We start from the raw sequence: 13478 nt of genomic DNA, 5'->3' as shown, positions 1-13478 counted from the left end.
AGTCCTTATTGTTATTGCTATTGTTTAGAAAAGAAATATCAAATTTATTGTTTTCTTTTACATTTCCAGGAAAAATCTTCATAATTCAACTCAAACAGAGCATTTTGGTGTGCCAACTTGCCCTACGATAGGAGGAATCCCTGTGAATTCATAAATAACCTGTTCAGTCAAGAAATCATTAGGAACCAACTGGTTCAGACCACCCAAAACCATGGGCCTTGCTGTGATGAAGCAGCAGCAGACCGGTACAGATTATTATTACCTGTGCGCACGCACTCCATGTGAAATAAAGGTCCATTTAACACCTTTCCAAATCTAACCCAATCAATGCAAAGCTGACACAGAGGCAAGACCTGCCAGCCTGCTCTTTTGAGTTTATCTGCCTGTGGATTTTATTTAATTTTTTGACATACGTTCAATGGCATAAATTCCTCATGACCTGTCAGTGTTGCTTCTGCCTGAATGAACTTCAAGATCATTAACGATGGCCACTGCAGGCCCTTCCCCTGTGCAGGCGTCTCCACGGATTCCTCACTGCCCCATTTACTTTGCCTGTGTTGTTTCTCCTTTGTCTGTTGTATGAACATCGATCAAAATGTTCTCTTCACTTTTTCCTGAATAGAGGCGATTTCCAGCACCCCTATTGTTTTCATCTTCTTGCCTTCTGCCTTGTCTTCTACAGGAATCTTGAGTCTCAACTGACAACCCAAATCAACATTATTTGCTGAATAATCTGGACTTGGTGAACCCTGTAACACTCAGAATGCAGGCTGTTTGCTTGCTGTTTTGAGCAGACTCTTTTAATTTGTGGCAAGGTGCAACTTTGAAATGTTAACTAATGCACTATTTTTTTTCTAGTAACTCTTTGCCCCTGTTCCTTCCTTCCTTTTCAGACAGCAGGCAGAGCATTAGGGTTTCATTAACTTGTCCAAAAAATGATGATATAGCCAAACCAAGGAGTTAATTCTTGGTGTTTGGTTTTCAAAACGCCAGCCTTTGAATTTCACAAGGCAAGGGTTAGAAGGACCCAGGGGTCACAGAGCCCACCAGTTCCGGTGAACTGTGAACAGGATGTACGAGTGTGCGTGATGCCCTGAGGATTCAGGCTTCCCAAGGGGCTGTGCGGGGACGTGGGCAATGTCAGCTTGTCCAATCCTCAAATTTTCTGTGTCCCCTTTTCTCGGAGGGATTTGTCTACAGACACATTTACTCTCTGTAAGGTTTCTTCTTGTTTTCTTTTCACACTTGCCCTTTTCCCACTCCTCTCCCACCTTATTCACCGCTGTCCTTGTTGTGGAGGAAAAAACCCTGAGTGTCCAACCAGGGGACGATCCGGAATGCTGATATTGAGAAGGCAAACTGCTCTGATGACTGGCAAGCACATCCTCTTATGGTTTAGACGGTTTTGATGCTTCACTCCAAGCCACATTGAAGACCTACTCAGGATTATTCAAACCAAACTCTGATGACACACCTCTCAGCTATGTTGGGATGTAATTTTAAAAGTTCACAAAATTGAAAGACATCGCTATAACAAAATCTATTCCATTTCCAGCTATACTTTATTTTATGTTTTTAAAAACAAGTCTCTTCAGTGTCCGTTTCTAAAAAGAGGAATAACATTAATTATGGCCTCTGTCTCATCCTAGCAACAAGTATTATTCACTCATGAAGAGATGCACTAATTAGGAAAAACAAACTAATCCTGTCCATTTCATTGAGAAATAATTTTCTGGTAGAATTTGTATGTTTAGCAAAATTTTAAATGTACTTCATTTTTATTAATTGTGCACTAAATGAGAAGTACTATCACATTTTATCTGAAGAAAATAAAAAATCTGAACTTGTACAGTCACAGGAAATTAAAAACTAATGCCAATTTATACCTTTCTTCAGTCAATTATGAGATAGGCTTATTTAGCAAAATTGTTTCACATATTTCTTTTATTTTTTTAAGATTTTATTTATTTATTTTTAGAGAGGGAATGGAGGGAGATAGAGAGAGAGAAACATCAATGTGGGATTGCTGGGGCTCATGGCCTACAACCCACGCATGTACCCTGACTGGGAATGGAACCTGCAACACTTTGGTTCGTAGCCTGCGCTCAATCCACTAAGCTACACCAGCTAGGGCCTTCACATATATTTTTTATATTAGGATAATGTTCTGTGGGAAAAACGAAATGAAAATACAAGCTGAACGAACATTTTAAAACAAGATACACGTGGGCATTTATGTTTTTGAATGGACAATGGTGATTACCAATTTCCTTTGGGATTTATATTTCATTGGAAACATGTAAAAGAATGCAGTAACAACTTTATTTAGATGTTCAATATTTATAATGGGCTGGAAGTCCCATCTAGGAACTAAATTTGTGATTTAAAAATATACATGTCAACTTAAATGGGGTGTGCACAGTCTTTTGAAACTATTTTAGGAAATAGGTGAGCAAAAAAGGTTGAGGACCAGATCATAAGCACCACCCATAATGATTTAAAAGCCAGATTTCAAGTGAGATTAATTACCCATAGGCTGGGGTTGTGGACAGCATCATTAGGAAGAACAACTGACTTGCCCCTCATGGTAGATGGGGCTTCCCGCTGGGGATCATAGAACCTGCAAAGTGCTGTGTGAGGACTGGCAGAACCCCAGCCCTCACTCTAGTCCTCAGCACCTGGGAGCAGGTGAGGCATGTATGGCAGCAGGGGAGTAGGGTTGGCTGCGTGGGATTTTGTAAGGTTCTGTTCATGTGGTTCTTCCTACTGTCCCTTCTGGGTTCAAAGCCCAGTAGCCCAGAGCAATTACCTTTCTCCTTAGTACTGTTTCGTTTATCTGCCTTCTCTGGCTCACTATTCCTCCTGCCCCAGTGAGGATTCCTTAGAACATCTCCCACATAAAGTGGCTGTGCTCCAATTCTGTCTCTAAAGGTCTACATTTGGGCCATCTAAACCAAGACAGGCACCAAAAGTTACTTTCTTAAACAGAACGAATTTAATTCCAATTTCCTTTAAAATGCACTTATTGAATGCATGCTGGGTTGGCTCTAGGGATGCTCGATAAGTATTCATTGATTAATTAATTTTATGGATTGGCCAGGATTGTCATCTGTTCTTTTCTTCTACTGAATGTCCATAAAGTGATTTTGGAAAAACTGACCTTGACGAAATTAATCTTTACAAGGGACAATATGTGAGGTGAGAAGCTGACCTGTCAAAAGTCAGAAAGCAAGTACATAAACAGAATAAAAGTTGAGTATTTGATTCAATTCATTTGGAATAACTGTAATTTTCCAGAAAACATTTTTTTCCTTCCTATGAAACTTGCTGCTGCTCCTCATACCGACCGGGAACCATAAAATCATCCATGTGTAGTGTCTGGTTTTAAAACAGCAGTTAAGCTTTGTTTGTAAGGGCAAAGAAGAACCACATTCCATTCTGCAGTTAAGAGGAAATAAGCAAGTTCCCTCCCCTAATGTTCATCATGGCTCATGCAAATGCTGGTAATGCAGTTATATAAATGTCTAGCTGAGGTGTGGAGTGCTGCCTTTCTATTTAAATGTAACACTGTAAAACATCTCATTAGCATATTCATTTGTTTGTAATAGTAAAATGTTATAAAGAAGGCTCTACAGAGCAAGGTTTAAAACAGAGTCTTTGGATGTGGGAATATACAGCCTACTGAGTATTTGGCCTTGACATTTGAGCACAGGGGTAAGTTTATAAGTATAATTGGAAAAAAAACCACATGAGAGAGAAATACTGTGTTAGTAACTCTAGTAAGTTATTTACAAGTTTACAAGTACAGCCACAGGGCCTGGAGGAGGTCGAGTCTCAAACATCTCTTGCATGGTTCCTTCACATGTGTGACCTTGAATGAGCTGTGTCCTCGTCTTTCCATCAGAGAAGATGGGGCCCATTCGTTGCACTTAGAGTCATCACTGGGCTATTGGTGTCAGCTGGTTGGTTTTTGATGCTCAAAAATGACTGGATCAGTTTTTTTCTTTACCACAATGTTGCAGCATTTTAAGAAGGAACAGATGGGGTCAGAAAGAAAGAGAGAAAACGGTAAGGCAGTGCTGGCTGCTTATGTCTGGGCTGGAAAGAAGCTCAAGTATCATCTAGCATTTAAAAATCATTATTGGGCTCTTACTGTGTGCTAGGCGTTGTGCTAGACACTTTAAAGGGATGACCTCACTCCACTGTGTCATCAGTCTGCAAGGAGGGCAGAATGGTCTACATCTCATAGATGAAGAAGCAGGCTCCAGAGGTGGCCAGCATTTTAGACAAGAAGTCAAACAGCAAAGATTTGTTATGATTTCTTTTAGCATCTTTTGCTTAATTTTTATCAGATAACTCTATTAATTGATATATAGCACCAGTATGAATTTTGAGCTTATTTTACTGTGGGAAGAACACTTAACAGGAGACCTAACTAGTGAGATTTTGAGTGAACAGTACAGTGTTGTCCACCAGGTCTCTGGAACTTACTCATTTGTTGATCTAAAACTCTGTGTCCTGAGATGACTAACTCTTCATTTTTCCACCCCCTTCGCCTCTGACAACCATTGTTCCTTCTACTCTATGTCTGTGAATTTGGCTGTTTTACATACCTCATATATATGAGATCATGCAGTGTTTGCCTTTCTGTGAATGGCTTATTTCTCTTAAACTAATGTCCTCAAGGTTCAGCCATGTTTTCACAGACTGCAGAATTTCCCTGTTTCCTATGGCTGAATAATATTCCAGGGCACGTATATGCTACATTTTCTTTATTCACGTGTCTCTTATGGACACTTGGGTTGTTTTCACATCTTGGCTCTAGTGAACAGTTTCCAGTGACCATAGGGGTGCCAATAGCAATTTGAGGTCCTGAATTTAATACTTTTGGATAAATACCCAGAAGTAGAATTGCTGGACCATGTGGTGATTCTATTTTTAATTTTTAAGGAGTCTTCATAGAGTTTTCTGTAGTGACCACCCAATTTTTCACTCCCACCAACAGAATGCAAGAGTTTCAATATCTCCACATCTATGCCAATATTGCTATTTTTTTATAACAGCCACCCCGACAGCTGCAAAATGATAATAAGTCTTGATTTCTATTTCTCTGATAATTAGTGGTGTGAGCATTTTTTCCTATTGCTGTTGGCCATTCGTAGGTCTTCTTTGGAGAAATGTCTATTAAGTCCTTAGTCTGTTTTAGAAAACAGGTTAGTTTTATATTATTGTGACATTGTGGCTCAGAGGGTTGGGTATCAGCCCACAGACTGAAAGGTGGCAAGTTCCATTCTCACTTAGGACACAAGCCTATGTAGCAGATTCAGTCCACAGTCAGGGTGTATTCGAGACGGGATCAATCAACGTTCCTCTCTCACATTGATGTTGCGTTCCCTCTCTCTCTCTCTCTCTCTCTCTCTCCCTCCCTCCCTCCCTCCTCCTTCTCTCTCTGCCTCTCTGTCTCTCTCTCTGTTCCCATCTTTCTAAAATCAATAAGCATGTTCTTGGGTGAACATTAAAAAGAAGAGAAAATTGGAACCTAACTTTAAAAGTAAAACAAAACATCTCAGATCCAAAGGTAGGAGCAAGTCCATAAAACTATATAACAAAACAGAAGTAAAACATAATAATCTTGAATTGGCAAAACCTTCTTAAACATGAAGTCAAAAGCACAAGCAAGAAAGAAATCAAACTCTACCTTAACCCAAACCCTAACACCAAACCCATCCATAACCTCTCACATTAAGCCATATATTCAACCCTAGTCCCAGCCCAAACCTGTACCTCCAACTCTAACCCTAATTCTGACCCTGGTCCCTACCCTAACCCCAACTCTAATCCTAACATGAATGCAAACCCTAAACTGGACTCTGACACTAACCTCAAACCTGAACCTGAACTTAAACTTGACCTCTCACCCCAAGCACAAACGGACTGACACAGTCACTGCTGCTATTCTGCATGCTTAGGATGCTCCCCTTGGAGGAACAGGTAATGCTGAGAAGCCCTTCCATCTGTCTCTGCCCAGAGGAGGTTCCTAGGTCTTGAGCATCGACCATTTGGTCCCTTTGTTCTTTTTTTTAAGATTTTATTTATTTATTTTTGACGAGAAAAGGGAGGAAGAAACAGAGAGAGAGAGAGAGAAACATCAATGTGTAGTTGCTGAGGGCCATAGACTGTAACCAAGGCAAGTGTCCTGACTAGGAATCAAGCCAGCGATGCATTGGTTTCCGACCCGTGCTCAATCCACTGAGCTATGCCAGCCAGAAGTGTTCTTTTAATCTTGAATTTTCAAACCCCAGTTTGCCAGTCTGGTCAACAGTCCTCATGAAAAATGGTGTTTATCTCTCAGTGTCCCTGATCTACCTCACTGTAGGTAAATAATCATTGCCAGTTTGAAGGCATTTCTGAATTGATATATACATCTAAACAAATTAGCTTTAAAAAACTAAACCAAAAGTATTTCTGACATACTAAAGTGTAGAGTACAATTTAACACACACATATATTTCACCACCTAACTTAGGGTTATAATGAACTTACACTGAAAAGAAAAGCCTGCCCTTTGATTGGTTTATCAATTTTTATAATTTTATGATTTCATAAAGTCTCCAATATTACAAAACACCATACATTACATATGTTATTGTTCTAAAGCTTCCATCACGTATAACAGTGTTATTCTAAACACTAAACATTACATGTAATGCCTAAAATGTTTCATAAATGGACAATGCATTGATTTTACTTCCTGTTAACAAAGCATAGTGGGGACTAAATATATTCCTCAAAGCATTGATAACCTTGTGACTCTGGACACATATAAATGAATCTTGTTGTGAATACAAATGATGAGGAGTGTTCATAGGATCATTTAATTTCCTTTGATGAAAGAAAATTCAGCTCCTACTGTTGATGAAATTCATTCTGGAAATCCTGTTCTCATTTTTCATCAGTACAAAAGGACAGATGGTTGGGTAACATGAAGAAATAAAGACATTAACGTTCTCCAGTTGCCAATTCCTCTTATTTCCAAACCGTGAATAAGCAGTAAGAAAGCTGTTGGTCCAGTAAAAGAAAATGAAACAACAAAGCATGATGAGGATGACGTGGGTGGCTCTGTGCTCAGGAGAGATTCGTGAGGGGTGGACGCTACTGCGGACGAGCTGAACTACTCTGTGGTGTCTGGAAAGGACGGTCACCATGTAGACGCTACTGCATGCCATTAGGGAGAGAAAGAGCACATCCTGAATGAACACTGTACTGAGAATTGTCACAGCTACTTGGTGATCATATGTACTGACCTTCCAAAAAAAACCATAATACCCAGATGTAATATCAGTGGTATTCCTGTTGGCCACAACTCTTAAGATAATCTGATAATAGATTAGCATGTTGATGACCCAGCAGGAAAATATGGAGGGTTGAATGAGTGTAGAGAGGTTGTTTTTGAGCCAAGTCCACTTACCACCTCTCACAGTAATGGCCACCGCCTGAAACACACTCTGGAGGGAGGTTGTGTACAGAGAAATACTCCGGGCAACTCTCTGAGTGTAGAGAACTACTTTACACCAGATGTCACCTATCTCAGGCGTCATTCCAAAGGAACTAATTATACTTGGAACCCCTCTGAATAGGAGGGTCAGGGCATTAGCCAAAGTTAAGTGGGCAAGGATCCCATCAGCAGGCTTCTTCTTGTGGGGCAGAGAGAAGAAGGTGTGCATGTATAAAGCAAACAGCAAGGAGTTCCCCAGGAAACCAGTACCAGTCTGAATGGCGAAGGAGGATCCCAAACAGGGTGTCTCTGGACATCAGTGAGTGTCTGTCTCTCTTAGATCTTCCAGGCAAGGACAGCACATCCTGCAGGCAAATCATTTGACTATGAATGTAAACATAAAAACAATGAAGACTGAGAAGTAGTTTCAAGTTTCAGGGACATATAAATGTAAAGGGGATGTAATAACAAGCCCTGTGGGGAAGGAAGTTATTTGTCAGAAACATAATTTCAATTTCAGGTATTGAGATGGAGTACAGTTTGCAAATGAATTTAGACTTGAAGTGAATACAATTAAGCATAAAAAAGGACAATGAGGAAGAAAAAAGAACAATTATACTCCTGAAAATGTGGACAGTAGCAAACATCTTAGAGACAGCAGAAATACTGTCAATAGCAGGGAAGTGGAGTGGTATATGCCTCAGAAGCAGGAAAATAGGACAATGAAGAAAATGACATATGAATACTGGTAAGAAAAAGGATTACATGTATACGTGAAAGAAATAAAACACTGTCGAGTATTTAAACTGGGCCCTGAAACAAGTGAATACAAACCGAACAGAACGTGCAGCCAAGACAGAGAAGCAAGGACAGCAGACAGAGCCTGCTGAGATGAGCCCTTGGGTGGGGAAGGGCCCCAGAGGGCTGGTCAGAGTGGGAGCCCGGGGTAGATCAGGGCACCAACTCGTAATGGGTTTCAGTCTGCAGTCCCATGTGTGTGAGTGAAATAATCGACTCAGGAAAATGTCTCAGTTCTATGTTAGGAGATTTTTAGAAATCAAGTTAAAGAAGAAAACTGAAAATAACCATGAACACAAGCAGAAATGTAAGAATGAGAAAAGAAAACTTTAAAAATGGGAAATTAACCAGCAAAAAAGGAAAGAAAAAATGAACAACAAATTCTTGAAGCTCATATTTCAAAGTAGGCTGATTGTGAGTAAGAGCGAATACCCAGAAAGAGGATGACACAAAGCAACACACAGCTGTAAGATTGAGTTCACATTGGGAATGGAGAGAACAAAAGGAGGAGCAGAAGCTCTGGAAAACACTCACCATCCCCTTGCCTCCCCTAGCCAGCAGTCACAGCAGGATCCTGACCACAGCAGGTCTCCTGACCACAGCAGGTCTCCAGTAGGCAGCCCTGTGCAGGGGGTCCCTCTCAGCTGTGCTTCAGGGCAGCAGCAGGAATCCGGGTTATAAGGAGGGGCCTGAGTGACTTCATCTCCCTCTGGGCACCAGCCACTTTGTTATCCAAGCTGGAAATTGCCTTGTGGACAGTGACTCAGCCTGGCATGTCCACAGGAACCTAGCTGCTGTCCCCAGTGCACTGTGTCCCCTGTTACCTTATTAGGATGAGCAATTACAACTCTGCCATCTCCTCCTGAGCTGACACATGGCCCCTGGGTGGAACTAAGTGCTCAATTACTCCTTGGGTTCCCAGAGCAATGACGGGAAGCTCATCAGAAGTTCATGCTCCCTCCCTGCTAACAGTGATGCGTTTCAGTGTGACACTGGCCACAGGGCATCAGCCCTGAACTGGGTGCTGACTGGCTGCTCAGGGCTGAATTGCAAGTTTAAGAGACGTTCCCACAAAAGAAGCACCTTGCATTGTCTTCTTCCGTGACCAAAGCTGAAGTTTTATTTCAATTCCCAATAATTACTTAATGATGTCACTTCAACACCTTTAAACAACAGGAAAAATGACCATTTTGTTTAATTTAAGCTTCCATTTTGAAATGATTCTCCATTCACAGGAAAATATAAAGGTAGTACAGAGACCCCCACTCACCCTTCCTCCGTTTTCCCCAGTGGTGCATATCTAAAAATCACAGTCCCATGTGATTATGGTGACTGTGAGATGTGCAGCTGTAGCCTCACGTCCTGTAACCATGGGGCACACTCGTGTGATGACCACCTCCATCCACACGCAGGACTCTTCCAACCCCACCAAGGCTTCCGTCCTGCTGCCTCTTCATGCCCCACCAAACCCACGGCCACGGTCCTCTGCTCCATCTCTGTCATTTTGCTTTTTCAGCAGTGTTGTAGTCATATAATTACGCAGCTTACAATCTTTGGGATCAGCTTTTCATGGGCATTATTCTCTGAACATCTCCTATTGTCCCATGTATCAATAGCTCGATCATTCCTATTGTCCAGGGAGATTCCTCATGTGGATGCACCACACTCTGCTTAATATTCCCAAATGAAGGACGGTAGAGTTGTCTTGCAGTTTTGGTTGTTAGAAATAAAGAAGTGTGTCTATTACAGGCACAACTGTGTTCAGGACTCGGGGCGAACAGAAGTTTTCATCTCTCTGAGATGAATGCCCAAAATGCAATGATGGATTGCATGATATGCATGTATTCCATTTTGTACAAAACTGAAACCTGTTTTCAGAGTGGCTACATCTCCTCACATTTCTAGCAGCCATGTGTGAGAGATCCAGTTTCTGTCCATCCTGTCCCACCTTGTGTTGTCATTATCTTTGTTAAACTGTATGAATAACACATGACATAGAATTCACCATCTTAACTGTAAGTCCACAGTACAGTGGGGTTTCCTATACTCACCCGGTTGTACACAGAGCTTCAAAACCATCACATCTTGCAAACCAAAAACTCCATCTTCATGAAACGAAAACCCTTTCCACTTTTCCCCCCCACACACGGGTAACTACCATTCTCCACTCTGTTTATATGAACTTGACTTCTTGAGATACCTCATATGAGGGGCTCACTCAGTGTTTGTCTCTTCATGGCTGGTTGATTGCCCTTAGCTTAATGTCCACATTGTAATATGGACTAGGATTTCCTTCTGTTTTAATGATCTACCATTGTACGTATGCATCACATGTGGTTTTTCCTTTCGTCCATCTCCAGACACATGTTTTTCCACTTCTTGAATGTCATGCCTGGTGCTACTATGAACATCATTGTGCAAATATCCCTTCAAGTACTGTTTGCTATTGTTTCCAAACTGACCTGAAAGTGAAATTGCTGAATCATCTGGCAGTTCTATTTTTAATTTTGGGGGAATGGTCATACACTCCCACAGTGGTTTTAACATTGATCTCTGAACTTACAGCCTCAGTGCACAGCCAGCACTCTCCGACCATGGAGGCCCCTCTCTAGGGGTTCTAGAATCCCACACACGATGCTCTTGCTGCGTAAGAATGTTGTGTAGCTGCACATCAATTGGGGCTTCAGATACAGGGAAGCAGAAGGACACACGTTAATCCAACCATAAAATAAAGCCTGCATCCTGGTTCATATAGGAAGACTGCACCCCTAATTATCTAATCATTACTAAGTCCCCTTGTTACAACGTCTAGAGAGGCTCAGTTTCATCCCCACATTGTCCTGGCTATCTTTTTCCAAGATCTCCACAGGGAAGTGACTCTGGGTGTCATGACAGACAGGGATATTATGACATCATCATTTGAGCTCCAGCAATTCTAAGAAAGAAGTTACCAGTGAATTAGGAAGCAGAATATTTAAGAGCACTTTTTGAGGAAAGATTAGCAGGGACTCAGAGACCCCCTTGTGAGGGCCCCTCACGTTAGAGATAAAGATGGAGTCCACAGAACAGGGCCAGCATCATCAGTGAAGGGCACTGACCCCTGGACCTGTACTTCCTGTCCTCTGTCCTTGCCCAGACTGTGAAATGCCTTTCCAGATTTGGGGGCATTAGCCCTCTGTCCATGTAGGGAGGGAGGAAGGAGGAGCAAGGACAAAGGGGGACCTTGGAAGCAGGTGAGAGACTCTGTGGAATCACCATGACTTTCTGCCACGTTTGGGGTATTCCAGCTGTGGCCTAGGAGGGGCTGCAGGGGCACTGCTGGTCCTGGGGGCACGAGGCCCCTTTTCAGCCAGCCTCCATCTCCTCAGCCCGTACCCACACTCCTCCCACTGCAGGTAGGACTTTAGGAGATGGTTTTTGGAAAGGGGGGTCCTCCCTGTTCTCAGATGTGCAACAGCTGGAACAGCCTGGCTCCATGCCTGCTCAAGGCTCAGGGGAAGGAACACAATTTTTGTCCTCCACTCTCTCATTTACTTCAAAACCTTACACAAGGGATTCAATACACAGATGCTTGTTGTGCTTTCTGAAGAATCTAGAGCCACTAATGTATGACTGTGTTTTCAATACTCATGATGTACAGTAGCACGGTAACAAAAAAAGAAAAGGACTTCTTATTCCACATTCCAAGGCGTAGAAGTGACCAGTTCTTGACTTTATGTGAGGGTCCAGATATGCCAAGTCCCCACGTGTTGAAGACCCCCAGCAGGTATGCACTGGGCCTGGCCTCCCCTGCCCCTTGGCCCACCGGACCTCTCCAGAACCTGGGTCACAGCTGAGAGGAGATTCCTAGTGGCCCCTTCTCAAGTCAAACTTCCCCCAGATTCACCTCTCTCAGCATGATATATGGAGCCACAAGGTAGAACTTGTGACTGCTGTTAGGGTTGCTACCAATTTCAGTGTGTGTTCTGTCACTGTGTTATATAGGAAAGAGGAGAATTTTACTTTACATTTGAAAGAATTGGGTGCTAGGAGATGTACCTCATCTGGAAGGACTTTGGGTAGATCATTTGTCAAATCTGCATAAACTCCTTGAAAGCAGAGCCCTGCGGACGTGTGTGGAGCAGGCCGGGGGGCCTGCAGCTGGGCCCTATACTGTGTTTTTGGGGCTTCTGCCACCAGGTTTTACCAACGTGGTGTTGCTGACAGGTTGATGGGAACCTCCTTGTTCTGCCCTTTGATTTGGCTGATGGCTGACAACCCTGGGCCTGGGCAGGGCAGAGACAGCAGCTCCCTAAGCATGTGTCCGTCACGTAAGAAGAGTTGAGTTACCCCAGCTCAGTAGCTACAGATTTAAATTCTGGGGCACACAGAGCTGGGGAAGCGGTGTGGTTGGGGTGAGAGGCCCCCCTGTGTGGGGGATTCCCTGGGAGGTGGGTTCTCCAGGTGAAGACTGCACCTACCCAAAATGAGCGCCCTGGGAGAAGGACTCACCTCCCAGACTGGTCTTAACTGCAGCCTTTCCCGCCCCCTGGACCCTTGTCCAAGGCTCCCACCCACACCCTGGTTTTTATGATCACCAAAGTTGGAAATCAGGTGCCTCCACTGATGCTGTGTGTGTGTGTCTGTGTGTCTGAACATGTGTGTGCAAAGATGAGTACTGTGGTTTGGTTCCCACAAACTTCCTTATAGGAATTCACTGCTTCACAAGAAAACTGGCTCTCTCTGGCTCGGGTTCCCCCACCCTCTCGGCACCACCACGCAGGTGCAAGAGGTGGGCACATCACCTGCAGCCTGACAGGCCATTCCCACTCCTATTAGTCCTTCATTTTCTCTACAGGAAGTGACTTTTTACCCTCAAGGCTGAAGATAGTGTCCCATGGTTTGTTTTTCTACACTCTAAGTTTTTTGTTAAGTTCATTGGTTTCTTTTTAATGGAGCATTTGAGTGGGATGAAGCAGCTTTTCATAGCATCTGAGGGATTTGTTTTTGGAACTGTGTCTTCAATGACCAGGATGCTCAGCTGTGCTTAGCCACTGTCCCCCTGCCCCTCTCTCCCAGCACTCTGGAAAAACACTCAGCAAAGCAAGGACAAGGGAACTTCCTCAAAGTGATCAAAGGCATCTACAGAACATCCCCAGCTAACAGCCACTCAGAAAGAATGGATGTTTCTCCCAAGATCAGACAG

At 42.9% G+C, this 13478-nt stretch overlaps 1 protein-coding gene across 1 annotated transcript; it reads right to left on the bottom strand.

Annotated features, from left to right (window-relative positions):
- Positions 1 to 6856: 6856 nt before the first annotated feature.
- On the bottom strand, positions 6857 to 7856 carry LOC114515035 (vomeronasal type-1 receptor 3-like). Its single transcript, XM_028534277.2, has one exon. The coding sequence runs from the start codon at positions 7722 to 7724 to the stop codon at positions 6900 to 6902; it is 825 nt and encodes a 274-aa protein (XP_028390078.2). The 5' UTR covers positions 7725 to 7856; the 3' UTR covers positions 6857 to 6899.
- Between the last annotated feature and the right edge of the window lie 5622 nt (positions 7857 to 13478).

Source organism: Phyllostomus discolor, chromosome 2 (assembly GCF_004126475.2).
Source record: "Phyllostomus discolor isolate MPI-MPIP mPhyDis1 chromosome 2, mPhyDis1.pri.v3, whole genome shotgun sequence".
Lineage (NCBI taxonomy): Eukaryota > Metazoa > Chordata > Mammalia > Chiroptera > Phyllostomidae > Phyllostomus > Phyllostomus discolor.
Note: the sequence above shows the minus strand (reverse complement) of the source record. Positions and strands in the feature narration are given on the sequence as shown.